The sequence below is a fragment of the Mobula hypostoma genome, chromosome 7 (assembly GCF_963921235.1).
Source record: "Mobula hypostoma chromosome 7, sMobHyp1.1, whole genome shotgun sequence".
In the NCBI taxonomy this organism is placed as follows: Eukaryota; Metazoa; Chordata; class Chondrichthyes; order Myliobatiformes; family Myliobatidae; genus Mobula; species Mobula hypostoma.
In genome coordinates, this window is record NC_086103.1 from 24836069 (window position 1) to 24848478 (window position 12410).

At 42.8% G+C, this 12410-nt stretch overlaps 1 protein-coding gene across 3 annotated transcripts in view; it reads left to right on the forward strand.

Annotated features, from left to right (window-relative positions):
* Window positions 1–5843: 5843 nt before the first annotated feature.
* The window catches only part of hmgxb3 (HMG box domain containing 3), a 99997-nt gene continuing 93430 nt past the window's right edge, over window positions 5844–12410 (forward strand). Inside the window, exon 1 of one of the 3 annotated variants that reach the window (XM_063053168.1) lies at window positions 5844–5915. Coding sequence is in view for 2 of the 3 variants with exons in the window: in XM_063053166.1 (XP_062909236.1) it covers window positions 7305–7314 (10 nt within the window). In the remaining variant the exon portion in view is untranslated. Of the gene's footprint in view, window positions 5916–7235; window positions 7315–12410 lie in introns of those variants that run through there. The other 2 variants (XM_063053166.1, XM_063053167.1) reach the window with 2 other exon arrangements.

The following is a 12410-nucleotide window of genomic DNA, read 5'->3' on the forward strand; positions in this document are numbered from 1 at the left end:
CTACTAGGGAAAAGAAAATTCTGAATTTGATTACAAACTGCCAGTGAAGTACCCTTGGGAAGCAGTGATTATAATAATGATAGAATTCACTCTGCAGTTTGAGAGGGAGAAGCTAAAATCTATGTATCAGCGTTACAGTGGAGTAAAGGGAATTACAGAGAGATGAGTTGATTGGAAGGGGACATTGGCAGGAATGACGGTAGAGCAGCAGTGGCTAAAGTTTCTAAGAATAATTCACAAGATACAGGATCTGTTCATCCCAAAGAAGTAGCATTCTAAAGGAAAGATGAAACAGCTGTGGCTGACAAGGTGAAAGACAGCGTAAGAGTAAAGGAGAGACATATAGCATAGCAAAAAAGAAGTGGAAAGCTAGAGGATTGGGAAACTTTTAAAAACCTGTAGAGGCCAGTATAAAAGCAATAACGAGGGAAAAGGTGAAATATAAAGATAAGCTAACCAATAATATAAATGAGGATACCAAAAGTTTTATCAGATATATAGAGTACGAAAGAGGGTCAAGAGTGGATATAGGACTGCAGGGAAATGACACTGGAATGGGGTACGCAGAAATGGCAGACAAACCCAATAAGTATTTTGTGTCAGTCTTCATCATGGAAGACAGCAGCAGTGTACCAGAAATTTGAGAGTGTCAGGGGCAGAAGTGTGTGTAGTTGATATTACTAAGAAGCTGAAAGGTCTTAAGGTAAGTAAGTCACCTGGGCCACATGGACTACACTTCAAAGTGCTGCAAGAGGTAGCTGAAGAAATTGTGGAGGCATTAGTAGTATTCGTTCAAGAATCACTGTATTCTGGAATGGCTCCTGATGAATGGAAAATTGCAAATGTCATTCTGCTCTTTAAGAAGGGAGAGAGCAAAAGACAGGAAATTATAGGCCAGTTAGCCGGACTTCAGTGGTTGAGAAGATGTTAGAGTCCATTATTAATGATGAAGTTTCAGGGTACTTGGAGGCACAGTGTAATTACCTTCAGGGAAGATATTGCCTTTGCAATTCTATGAGAAAATAACAGGCAGGATAAACAAAGGAGAGTCAGTGTATTTTGTTCACTTGGATTTCCAGAAGGCCTTTGACAAATTGCTACACATGAGGTTACTAAACAAGAGCCCACGGTATTACAGGAAATAATGCTAGCATGGATAGAAGATTGGCTGACTGGCAAAAGACAAAAAGTGGGAATAAAGGGTGCCTTGTCCTCAGTAGCACCCCATGAGCCTCTGCATCCAACACATAATTCTCTGCAAGTTTCGCCATTTTCAATAAGACCGTGGCATCAAATACACCTCCACATCCCCCCCACCCCTGGACTCTCTGCTTTGTGCAGGGATCACTCCATTATTTCCTTGTCCATTCATTCCTCCCCACTAATCTCCCTCCTGGCACTTATCTCTGCAAGTGGCATAATTGTTACATCTGCCCATTCACCTCCTCCTTCCCCTCCATTCAAAGCCCCAAATTCTTCCAGGTGAGGCAACACTACACCTGTGCATCTGTTGGGGTTGTCTACTGTATCCAGTGCTCCCAATGTGGCCTCATCTACATTGGTGAGAACCAATGTAGATGTGGGGACCACTTTGTCGAGCACCTCAATTCCATCCACTAAAAGTGTAATTACCTGGTGGCCAACCGTTTCAATTTCTATTCCCATTCCGATATGTCAGTATGTGGCCTTCTCTTCTCCCATGATAAGACCACTCTCAGGTTGGAGGAGCAACATCTCACATTCTGTCCAGATAGCCTCCAACCCAATGGTATAAGCATAGATTTGTCCAACTTCCTTTATTTGTTTTCCTTCTTCTCCACCCCTTTGCTTTTTCCACTTATCACCTTCCAGCTTCTTACTTCATTCCCCCCACCCCAACCAACCACCTGGCTTCATCTATCACCTTCTAGCTTGTACTCCTTCCCCTCCCCCCAGCTTCTTATTCTGGCAGCTACCTAAATCATTTTCAGTCCTGATGAAGGGTCTTGGCCTGAAACATCATTTGATTACTTATTTTCACCGATACTTCCTGACCTGCTGGATTCTTCCAGTATTTTGTGTGTAGTGCTCTGAATTTCTAGTACCTGCAGGATCTCTTCTGTTTATAATGCAGACCTTTTCTGGTTGGCTGTCAGTGACTAGTAGTATTTCACATGATCAGTGTTGGGTTCCCTTCTTTCCCCATTATATATTAATTATCTGGATTATGGAGTTTATGTCTTTGCGGTTAAGTTTGCAGATGGTACAAAGCTAGGAGGAGGGGCAGGTAGCCTCGAGGAAGCAGAGAGTTAGTAGAAGGACTTGGACAGATTAGGGGAATGAGCAAAGAAGTGACAAATGGAATACAGTGTAGGGCAATGTAGGAGGATCATTCACTTTAGTAGCAAGAATAAAGGCAGTGACTATTTTCTAAATGGGAAATGAATATAGAAATCAGAAGTGCAAATAAACTTGGGAGTACTAGTGCAGAATTCCCTAAAGATTAACTTGTTTTTTTGCTGGTTGTGTTGCTAGTAATGAGGGCAAATGCAATGTCAGAACTCATTTCGAGAGGACTAGAATATAAAACAAGGGTGTGATGCTGGGATTTTATAAAGCATTAGTTAAACCACATTTGGAATATTGTGAGCAGTTTTGAGCCCATATCTAAGAAAGTGTCCAGAGAATGTCTATTGGAATGAAATGGTTAACATCTATTATTGATCCCAAAGGGAATTACAGAGTCACAGTACCATTTCAAGTGCACATATATACACATATTAGAAGAGAACTAAGAAAGAATAAAAAAATAAGTGGCCTAAAACAGTCTAACCGGAGGGGGTCATCACTTCCCCAGCTATAGGTTGACTCATTATAGAGCCTAATGGCTGAGTGTAAGAATGACCTCATATAGCGCTCTTTGGAGCTGCGCAGTTGTCTTAAAAGTGCTCCTCTGTTCAGACAAGGTGGCATGCAGAAAGTGAGAAACATTGTCCAGAATTGCCTGGATTTTCTGTAGGTCCTTTGTTCTACCACAGCCTTCAGTGTGTCTAGTTTGACTCCTATAACAGAACCAACCTTTCTAATCAGTTTATTGAGCCTGTTTGGCATCGCCTGTGTTGATGCCATTGCCCCAGCAAACCACCTCATAGAAGATTGTACTGGCAACAACAGATTGGTAGAACATGTGAAGGAGAGGCTGGCGTACTCAAAGGGACCGCAGTCTCCTCAGGAAGTAGGAGCGACTCTGGCTCTTCTTGTACACAGCCTCTGCGTTAGTGTTCCATTCCAAGTCTGTCATTCACATGCACCCCCAGGTACTTTTAGGTCCTCACCACATCCACGTCCTCGCCACCAGTAGTAACATGGAGAAGTGCAGACTTAGTTTTCCCAACGTCCATCACCATCTACTTTGTCATACTGATGTTGAGCTGCAGATGATTCAGCATTCACCATTTGACGAAGTCCTCCACCAGGGCTCTGTATTCATTTTCCCATCCTCCCTTTACACTCTCAACTATTGCTGAGTCATCAGAGAATTTCTGCAGATGACATGACTCAGTGTAGTATCTAGAGTGCAAGGTATACCAGATAAACAGGAAGACAGCCAATACAGTCCCTCGCGCTGCTTATAGCCATGCCTGACACACAGTTCTGAAGCTGTACAAACTGTGGTCTGCCAGTCAGGTAGTCCATTATCCAGGATCCAAGGGAAGTGGCAACCTGCACTGATCAGAACTTTTCCCCAGCAATGAGGGCTGTTTGGTATTGACGGCACTTGAGAAATCAAAAAAAAAACCTGATCCTCACAGTGCTGCCCCGCTTATTCAGATAGGAGTAGGCTGTGTTCAGCAGGTAGATGACAGCATTTTCGACTCCAATGTGCTCCTGGTATGAGAGCATTTGATAGCGATAGGCTTCTACTCACTGGAATTTAGAAGAATGATGGGGGATCTCCTTGATATCTACTGAATATTGAAAGGTCTGGATAGAATGGACATGCAGAGGACATTTTCAATTGTGGGAGAGTAGGACCAGAGAGCAGACCCTCAGAAAAGAAGAACGTCTCTTCAGAACAGAGGAGGAATTTATTTTGTTAGAGGGTGGCAAATTTGTGAACTTCATTGCCACAGATGGCTGTAGAGTAAGTCATTGGTATACTTAAAGTGGAGATTGATAAGTTCTTAATTAGGAAGGACATCATAGGGTATGTAGAACACAGGAAATTGGGGTTGAGAGGGAAAATAGATCATTCATGATTGAATGGTGGAGCAGACTCAATGGGCCAAATATCCTAGATCCACTTTTTTGCCTTATGGTCTCACGTTGTAGTTGCACCTTTCACTAAGGAACATGAAGTCAGACCTAAGTATTTAATGCATGACTTGCTCAGGGCAATATTTAGGCCTAATTGTCTTCAACAGTTTCATCAATTACCTCGCTTCCAGCTGAAATGGTCTGAAATAGGGATGTGCACTAATGATTGCACAGTGTTCATTTTCATTCACAACTATTCCACAAATGAAGTAGCATGTTCCTATAGGCAGCAGGTCCTGGATAATATCGTCGTTATGATACAATTGAAGTAAAGATTTTCCACAAATTTGTCACACAATGGCCACCTCCAACAAGGCGGAATCTAACCACCAGTTCTTGTTATTTAGTTACTTTATTTTCACCACATCCCTGTCATCAGCATCCTGAGTGGGGTCATCTTTGACCAGAAGCAGGATTGGGGCAGTCACCTTAAACCAGTACCTACAAAAACAGGTCAGAGGCTGGATATACAGTGGCAAACGTCTAATCTCCTGGCACAGCCTTTCTACGATCTAGAAATTTGGTCTGTGATGTAATATTCTTGGAAGAGTGCAGCCCCAACATTAAAGCCACTTAGCACCTTCAGCCAGGACAAACAGCCTGGATATCCTTTCCCGCCACCATCAGTACACAATGCATATCATCTACAATATGCATTGCAGTTGCTCAAAATATTTCAACAACACTTGGCTGAGGATAAGGCAGCTGATGGAAGTTCCCTTTTGTTGTACATTACTAAGTCTAAATTTTAGAACTTCCTAACCAGCAACAACCTTTTGCTGGAGACATAAGAGATTGCAAATGCTGGGACCTGGAGAGAAAAAACTGCTGAAAGATGCCAGGAAGTCAAACAGCAGCTGTCAAGGGAAATTGTCAGGCATTTCAGGCTGAGTCCATTCAACTGGACTGTTAACCTTCACCTGCTTAACTGCAATATTTCGATAAGGTTTATTGTGAACAATGAATGCAATGGCTTAATCGGCCCGTCCCAACCAAAATAGTACCTTATCCCTCTAAACCTTAGAAGCACAAGAGACTTTTAAAGATCCGACGAATTAGGAGCAACGCACAGAGGAGCTGAATAACTCCGCAAGTCAGCAGATTCTCGACTGGAAAATGGACAGTCAACAGTTTGGGCCGAGACCCTGCACATGGACGAGAATGTATCTGAGTCAACGTCCATTTCTCTCCATAGATACTGTTTGACCAACTGAGTTCCTCAAGTACCTTTGTGTGGTCCTCCTAAACCTTTCCTACCCACACGCCTGCCTTTCAAGGGTTATCGTCTCTGCAATGCTTGTTTTTTGTCAGAATTAGGCTCATCTTGCCAACTGTACACAAGGAGTTTTGTAGTTCCTACTGCAGCTCACATCAGCAATTCCGGCGACATTACTTCCGGATGACGCGCATGCGCAGTAGGTTCAGCACAGGGAATCCAGCGTCCTCCAGTCGTGTCTCCACGTGCTTAAAACGACAACGCCGATAGGCTAACCACCACCAAAGGCAAATTGACGCCGCGTTCGGATTGGCGAATTGCAACGTAGCAACGGCGCCATTTTGTTTTTTTGGAGCCGAGAGGGTACGGAACTGGAATGCAAAACCTTTGACAAAAAGGCCCGGTAAGGCGAATCAGAAAGACGGACACTCGAAGTGCCCGCTGTCGTGGGTATTAATGCTGGTCAGCCGCGGGGGTGGTGAATTTGCCAGGACTTTCCCCCTCCCTTCCACACCCCGGTATGGGCAGCGTTGGCAGAGACACAGGACAATAAGGCGGGCTCTCATTGGCCACCGGGCTGTGCGTTTGTCAGTAAGTGAGCAGCAGAGAGACCGAAGTGGCGGTAGCGGGAAGGGGAAAGGAGAGGGGTGGTTGCTGCCGAGCCCTCTACGATCGGTAGGCTGACCAGGGAGAACGGAGCAGACAGATAAACCCCTGGGGAAATTAATTAATACAGTCTCTGGACCCGAAACGACGACCTTCCCGTCCCCGTAGATGTTGCCTGTCCCGCAGAGTTCATCCAGCAAATTGATACTTGCTTTAAATTCCTGCATCTGCAGTCTCCAGGAAAGGAGGGACCATAGGAACGTCAGCAAGCAAAAGTAGGGGGAAGGGAGTATCGGGGTTCAGCATCTTGTGGGGTGGGGGTTATGCTAGATATATTAGCCTAGGGTAAGAGAGAATTCCCCAGCTGTGTGGCCTCAGGGAAACTTCTCAAGTTGCACTGATGAATGACAACGCTGGAAGAACTCAGCAGATCAGACAGTATTTGCGGGAATAATTGGGCAGTCAACGATTCAGGTCAAGGCCCTGCATCTGGATTGCAATGATGAAATGAGCCTTTAGTATTTGAGTATTCATCCTACGAGAAGGAAGAGTAACCACTGTTAACTGTGTCTTTTCACCCCTTATCACCACTCTCCTACTCTATTGGAGAGAAAATTAGAAACGGATTTATTATCACTGACATACGTCTTGATGTGTTAGGGAGTAGTACTGTGCAAGCCATAAAAATATTGTTAGTTGGAAAATAAATAGTGCTATAGATGAATAATTCACGGGCCATTGAGAAATCTGATGGCAGAAGGAAGAAGTTGTTCTTAAGACATTTGAGTGCAGGTTTGCAGGCTCCTTTACTTCCTTCCTGATGGTAGAATGCAAACAGAGCATGTACCAGATGGTGGAGGTTGCTGACTCTTGAAGATGTTCTTGATGGTGGGGAAGGTTGTGCCTGTGATGAAACTGACTGGGTCTACAGCCTCTTGCTGTCTTGCCGTTGGAGTCGCCATAACACGCTGTGATACAGCCAGTCGAAATCCTCTGCTGGACGTCTGGAGAAATTTGCAAGAGTCTTTAGTAACATACCAAATCTCATCAAACTCTTAATAAAGTAGAGCTGCTGGTGTGCCGCCTTTGTGATTGCGTTAATGAGTTGAGCTCAAGATAGATTCTCTGAGATGTTGGCAGCAAGGAACTTGAAGCTGCTTACCTTTTTCTACTGCGGACCCCTAAGATGAGGACTGGTGTGTGTTTTTCTGACTTTCACTTGGTCTTGCTGATGTTGAGTGCAAGGTGGTTTTTGTGACCCTGCTCAACCAATCAGTCTATCATGGGCATGGGTTCTCATCACCATCTGAGGTTCTTGATTAGTTGGAGCGTGAAAGGTTATGGGGAGAAGGCAGAAGAAGGGAGTTGAGAGGGAAATGGATCAGCCAAAATGAAATGGCAGAGCAGACTCGATGGGCCAAATAGGTTAATTCTGCTCTTAGGTTGGCTTATGGTCTTAAATGGGCAATCCTTGTTTGAAAACAGTGACTTCTAGTTCTATATCAAGATAAAACTTCCATCCCATGTCTACCATGAGATAGTTTGCCAAAATATTGTATGTTTCATTTAAGTCCACCATCTTCTAAACTACAGAATCCTACCTCAAAGTAATCTCTGCATATTTCAGCTGTTAGCCCAAAACATAAAATATTGAAAACACCCAGATCAAGCATTGTCAATGGGAAACTGCGTCAATGTTTTTGGTCATTGACTTTATCAGAACTAGAAAATGAAGGAGCTGGAGACCTATCTAATAGTGTGCGGACCAAAATCATTTTACTTATTTAGAGATACAGTATGGAATAGGCCTTTCTGGGCCTTTGTGTCGTGCCACCCAGCAACCCCCAATTCACCCCGAGTCTAATCACAGGAGAGTTTTCAATGACCTATTAACCCGTGCAGTTTTGGGCTGTGGGAGGAATCTGGAGCACCTGGAGAAAACCCAAACACTCCCTGGGAAGGATGTACGAACGTCTTACAGAGGACACCAGGATTGATCTCTGATCTCCAACTCACCAAGCTGTACTAGCATTGTGCCAACCATTACACTATCATGGTGATTATTGTAAATAGCAGTTGGGGATAGAAATGAGAAGGGAACGAATTGATAATGATTTACAGTCTCATCAATGGAATGGTTTAAAAATGGATGTGTGCCTTATTTTAAATATTAGTCCTGACAACAGAGGTTCACGCAAATGGACAATTCTGTTCGTCGTGTTTGTGTTGGGCGTCATTGGAACAGAGTTCAAAGTAAATTTATTATCAAAGTACATGTGTCACCGCATACGACCCTGGGCAATATAGGTGATTGAAGACGCAGATTATATTGAGGTGGAGAATTAAAGTGATGGGAGGCTGGAAGTGTCACCCTTGCACATTAAACAGAAGTTCTGCAAAGCTGTCAGCCAACCAATCTGACTCTGTGGTTAGTTTTCATAATGTATCCCAAATGCAATAGATGAGATTGAAAGAACTGTAAAAGTGACCTTCTGTTTCACCTGGCAGGAGTCTTTTATCCAAGGTGGGGAGCCTAAAGCTAAAGGGCATGGGTTTAATGTGAAAGGGAAGAGATTTAAAAGGGCAAGATGTATACATAGAGCAGGAGTTCCCAGCCCAGGCTCCACGGACCCCTTGCTTAGTGGTATTGGTCCATGGCATCAAAAAGGTTGGAAACCCGTGATTTAGAGGGATATGGGTCAAATGCAGACAAATGGGATTAGCTCAGGCCAACACCCAGATTGGCATGAATAAGTGAGTCAAATGGCCTGTTTCTGTTCTCTGGACGGTGGGAAAGGGGCAAGAATTGCAGCTCTCGTGAGAAAGCGCTGTGAGGAAAGGAGTATTTAATTCAAGGTCATTTATTGTCATTCTTCAGTACAGGAGCATAAAGGGGAATGAAATTATTGTTACTCTGGATCCAATACAGCATTAAAAACACTACATAAAAACAATTCTATAAAATAATGTACAGGAAAGAAGTTGGAGATAGGGTGGTACTTTTCAGTTAGATGAAGGTGAGGGAGTAAGCCTGCACATTTGCAGGACATCGCTGCAACATGAGGAAAGAACCCTTAATGATATTATGTAACATGACATTTGGGAAAGAAAGATGGGTGGTCGTCCATTTAATGAAAATGTGATGGTAGCAGGAGCAAAGTGTCATGAAAACATCGTAGAATACAATAGCTATAAAGTATGTACATACTTAAATAAAACTTACCTGAGGAGACCTAATTTGATACATGTTGCATAACTGAAGTAGTTCTAGGTCAGGGAAAGGAACCCTGTGTCACTTTGCTAGGCTTAGAGTTACAAGAAGTCTAATTTGCTGAATTACTGTGGCATGGACAGTAAACAATTACAGCCTAGAAAGGGGGAAGTACTTCACTTGAATGTTCTTGGTCCCAAGAGGAAGTTTAATCCATATTAATTTCCAATGAGATTAAGCTGATAGTGAAAGATCTACACCAATCAACTTTATCTTGCGTGCATTGAAGTAGGACCAGTACTCACTTTATCTGAACAGTCAATGTGGTAGTGGTATTGTTTCTTCAGAGCACTTTAGTTAGATTAAATATTGAAGATTTTTGAAAATTATGCAAAGATCCTAAGAATGTACTCCATATCTCAATAATAATTTCTCTTCATCTAACTCACAATGATCAGTAATGAAAGTATCAGGGCAGGGAATGTCTGATCAAAGCAGCATATATGTTTTTTCCTCTTTTGCTTGCTGAAATTCAAGATCAACATTAAGGTAGCATGTCATCCCTATAAATTGTGAAGACAGATAAAGGAAAAACATTTTAAGATACTGGAAAATGAGGTTTTTCCCCCCAGAGAATGGATGGAAGGAAGACCTTTGAGCAAGAGCATTTATTTGGTGCTGTTTCCATGGTAATTGTATTCAATTAATGGCAGCCGTAAAATATCCAGGTGATAATTTAATGAATACAGAACTATTGCTGTGATTTGGGATTTGAAATGATTTCACAGTATTTCTTGGGAATTAGTTATACCATATGTACTATCTTTGGTCGGCTAATTTATCTATTGCCTTAAATTCTTCTTCCTCAGTCATTCTCTTTCTCTCTCTTCAATTAGCCTAAAATGATTCTAGTTCAAAAATGTTGACATCATTTCATTGTTCTCATCCTGATGGAGAGATTAAACAGTACAATTGTGAGTCTCTCTGTAGTACATTAAAGAATGAAACATGCATTTCCTTCTTGCCAGGCCCCAAGTTGTCCCAATTTTGTTTTTTAATTGTCACTGAACTTAGTTTATAGCCATGTTATTGTTCTATAAGTGCTGCCACAGACAAATTCCCATAACAATGACCAATTTGTTTGAGGAATACATAGTGGTCAACACTCTGCAATAGAATACCATGATGTTAATGTGTTGCTGTGTGATATTTCAAGTCTACCTAAGAAAATAAATGTGGCTCAATTTAATGCTACATCTGAAAGGTGACACTTTCGACAATACCTAGCCTGCTCGTACTCCATTTTCTGTATTGACCACTGTATTTCTGGAATGTGATTTGTATCCCCTAGTCACCTACAGGGCAAACAGAAGGCAGGCAGGGGACATGGGGGTTGAATGTGAAACTACTGATTCCAGAGGACATGGAGGAACTAGAAGGATTACGCAGGTTGGTGAACAGTGAAGCCTGCTCTTTGTCTCTCCAATTTACTTGTGGGAAGCAATGAAAGAGAACCTCTTCAAAGGTGCTGGATGGGGCAAGAAGGAATAAGCTAACTTCAGACAGACTTGCAGCAACTTTTGCTTCTGCACTCGAGGAGGGTGATTGTGAAAGAGATAAAGAGCAGAATCCTCCAAGATCATCTTAGTCTGCTTTTTGGAGCAGGATGTGATGCGCTCATACTTCTTCCAAAAAGTTCACTTGGGGATCTCTTTGATCCATGGTCTTAAGGAAGAGGATGGCTTAACAACATCCTCGCAGACAGATATTCTGAACAGCTGTAGATCCATTTATTCTAGTCGGTATGACAGTAAGACCACAAGACAGCCTTCCAGGTTTTCCTGACCTCTGTCATGGAGTTCCGAGATAAGAGTAAGCAGAGTCTGGATTAGTCGTTGATTGGCTTCATCTGTTTTATTGGCATGAATAAAATTTGCAGAAGCTACAGCTTACCGGTAGAGTTGTACTCATGCCTGTGTACAGGATTGGCCCAGATCTGCTGGAAGTCTATGCCTCTGGCAGGCAGCGTGTCAGACTCCGTGAAGAAAGGCAACATTACCCTCATTATACCTCACGCCTCAAGCAGAAAGGGAAGAGGGAGGACATCAGAAACAGGAGGCACATTTCACAGTTGAATGTGGACTATAAGATCTTTTCCAACCGGGTCAAGTCTGTTGTGGAACGGTGATTCACCCAGACCAAACCTGTACTGTGCTTGGTAGAAAAATTGCTGACAGCCTTGCGCTGCTCAAGGATATCTTTGCCTATGTGCAGAACATGGGGGGTGGATGGCTGCCTAGTCAGCTTGAACCAGGAGAAGGCCTTTGATAGGATATCACACATGTAGATGACAGCAGTGCTCTTCAAATGGATTTAGGGGAGGGAATAAGGGGTGGGATCAAACTAGTGTATTATGATTGAACATGGGAGACTACAATGGGATGAAGGAGGAGTTAGCTAACGTGGATTGGGAGCACAGGCTATTTGGTAGGACAGTTGAGGAACAGTGGAATACTTTCAAAGAGATTTCTCGCAATACTCAACAAACATATATTCCAGTCAAAAGTAAGGGCAGTAAGTGTGGGGAGAGCCAGCCTTGGATAACTAAGGAAATAGAAGATGGTATCAAATTGAAAGCCCATGTACAAAGTCACAAAGAGTAGTGGGAGACTGGAGGATTGGGAAAACTTTAAGAAGCAACAGAGAACAACTAAACAAGAAATAAGGAAAGGGAAGATAGAGTATGAAAGTAAATTATCACAAAATATAAAAACAGATAGCAAAAGTTTTTATAAATATATAAAGCGGGAGAGGGTGGCTAAAGTCAACGTAGGTCCCTTGGAAGACAAGAAGGGGAAATTGATATTGGGTGATAAGGAAATGACTGAGGCATTGAACAACTATTTTGTGTCAGTCTTCATGGTGGAGGATACGTCTAGTATGCCAAAGAATGATGTTACGGACGAAATGGGTTTGAGGACCTCGATAAAATCACTGTCACTAAAGAGATAGTGATGAGCAAACTAGAGGGCCTGAAGGTAGATAAGTCCCCTGGTCCTGATGGGATGCATCCCAGGGTGC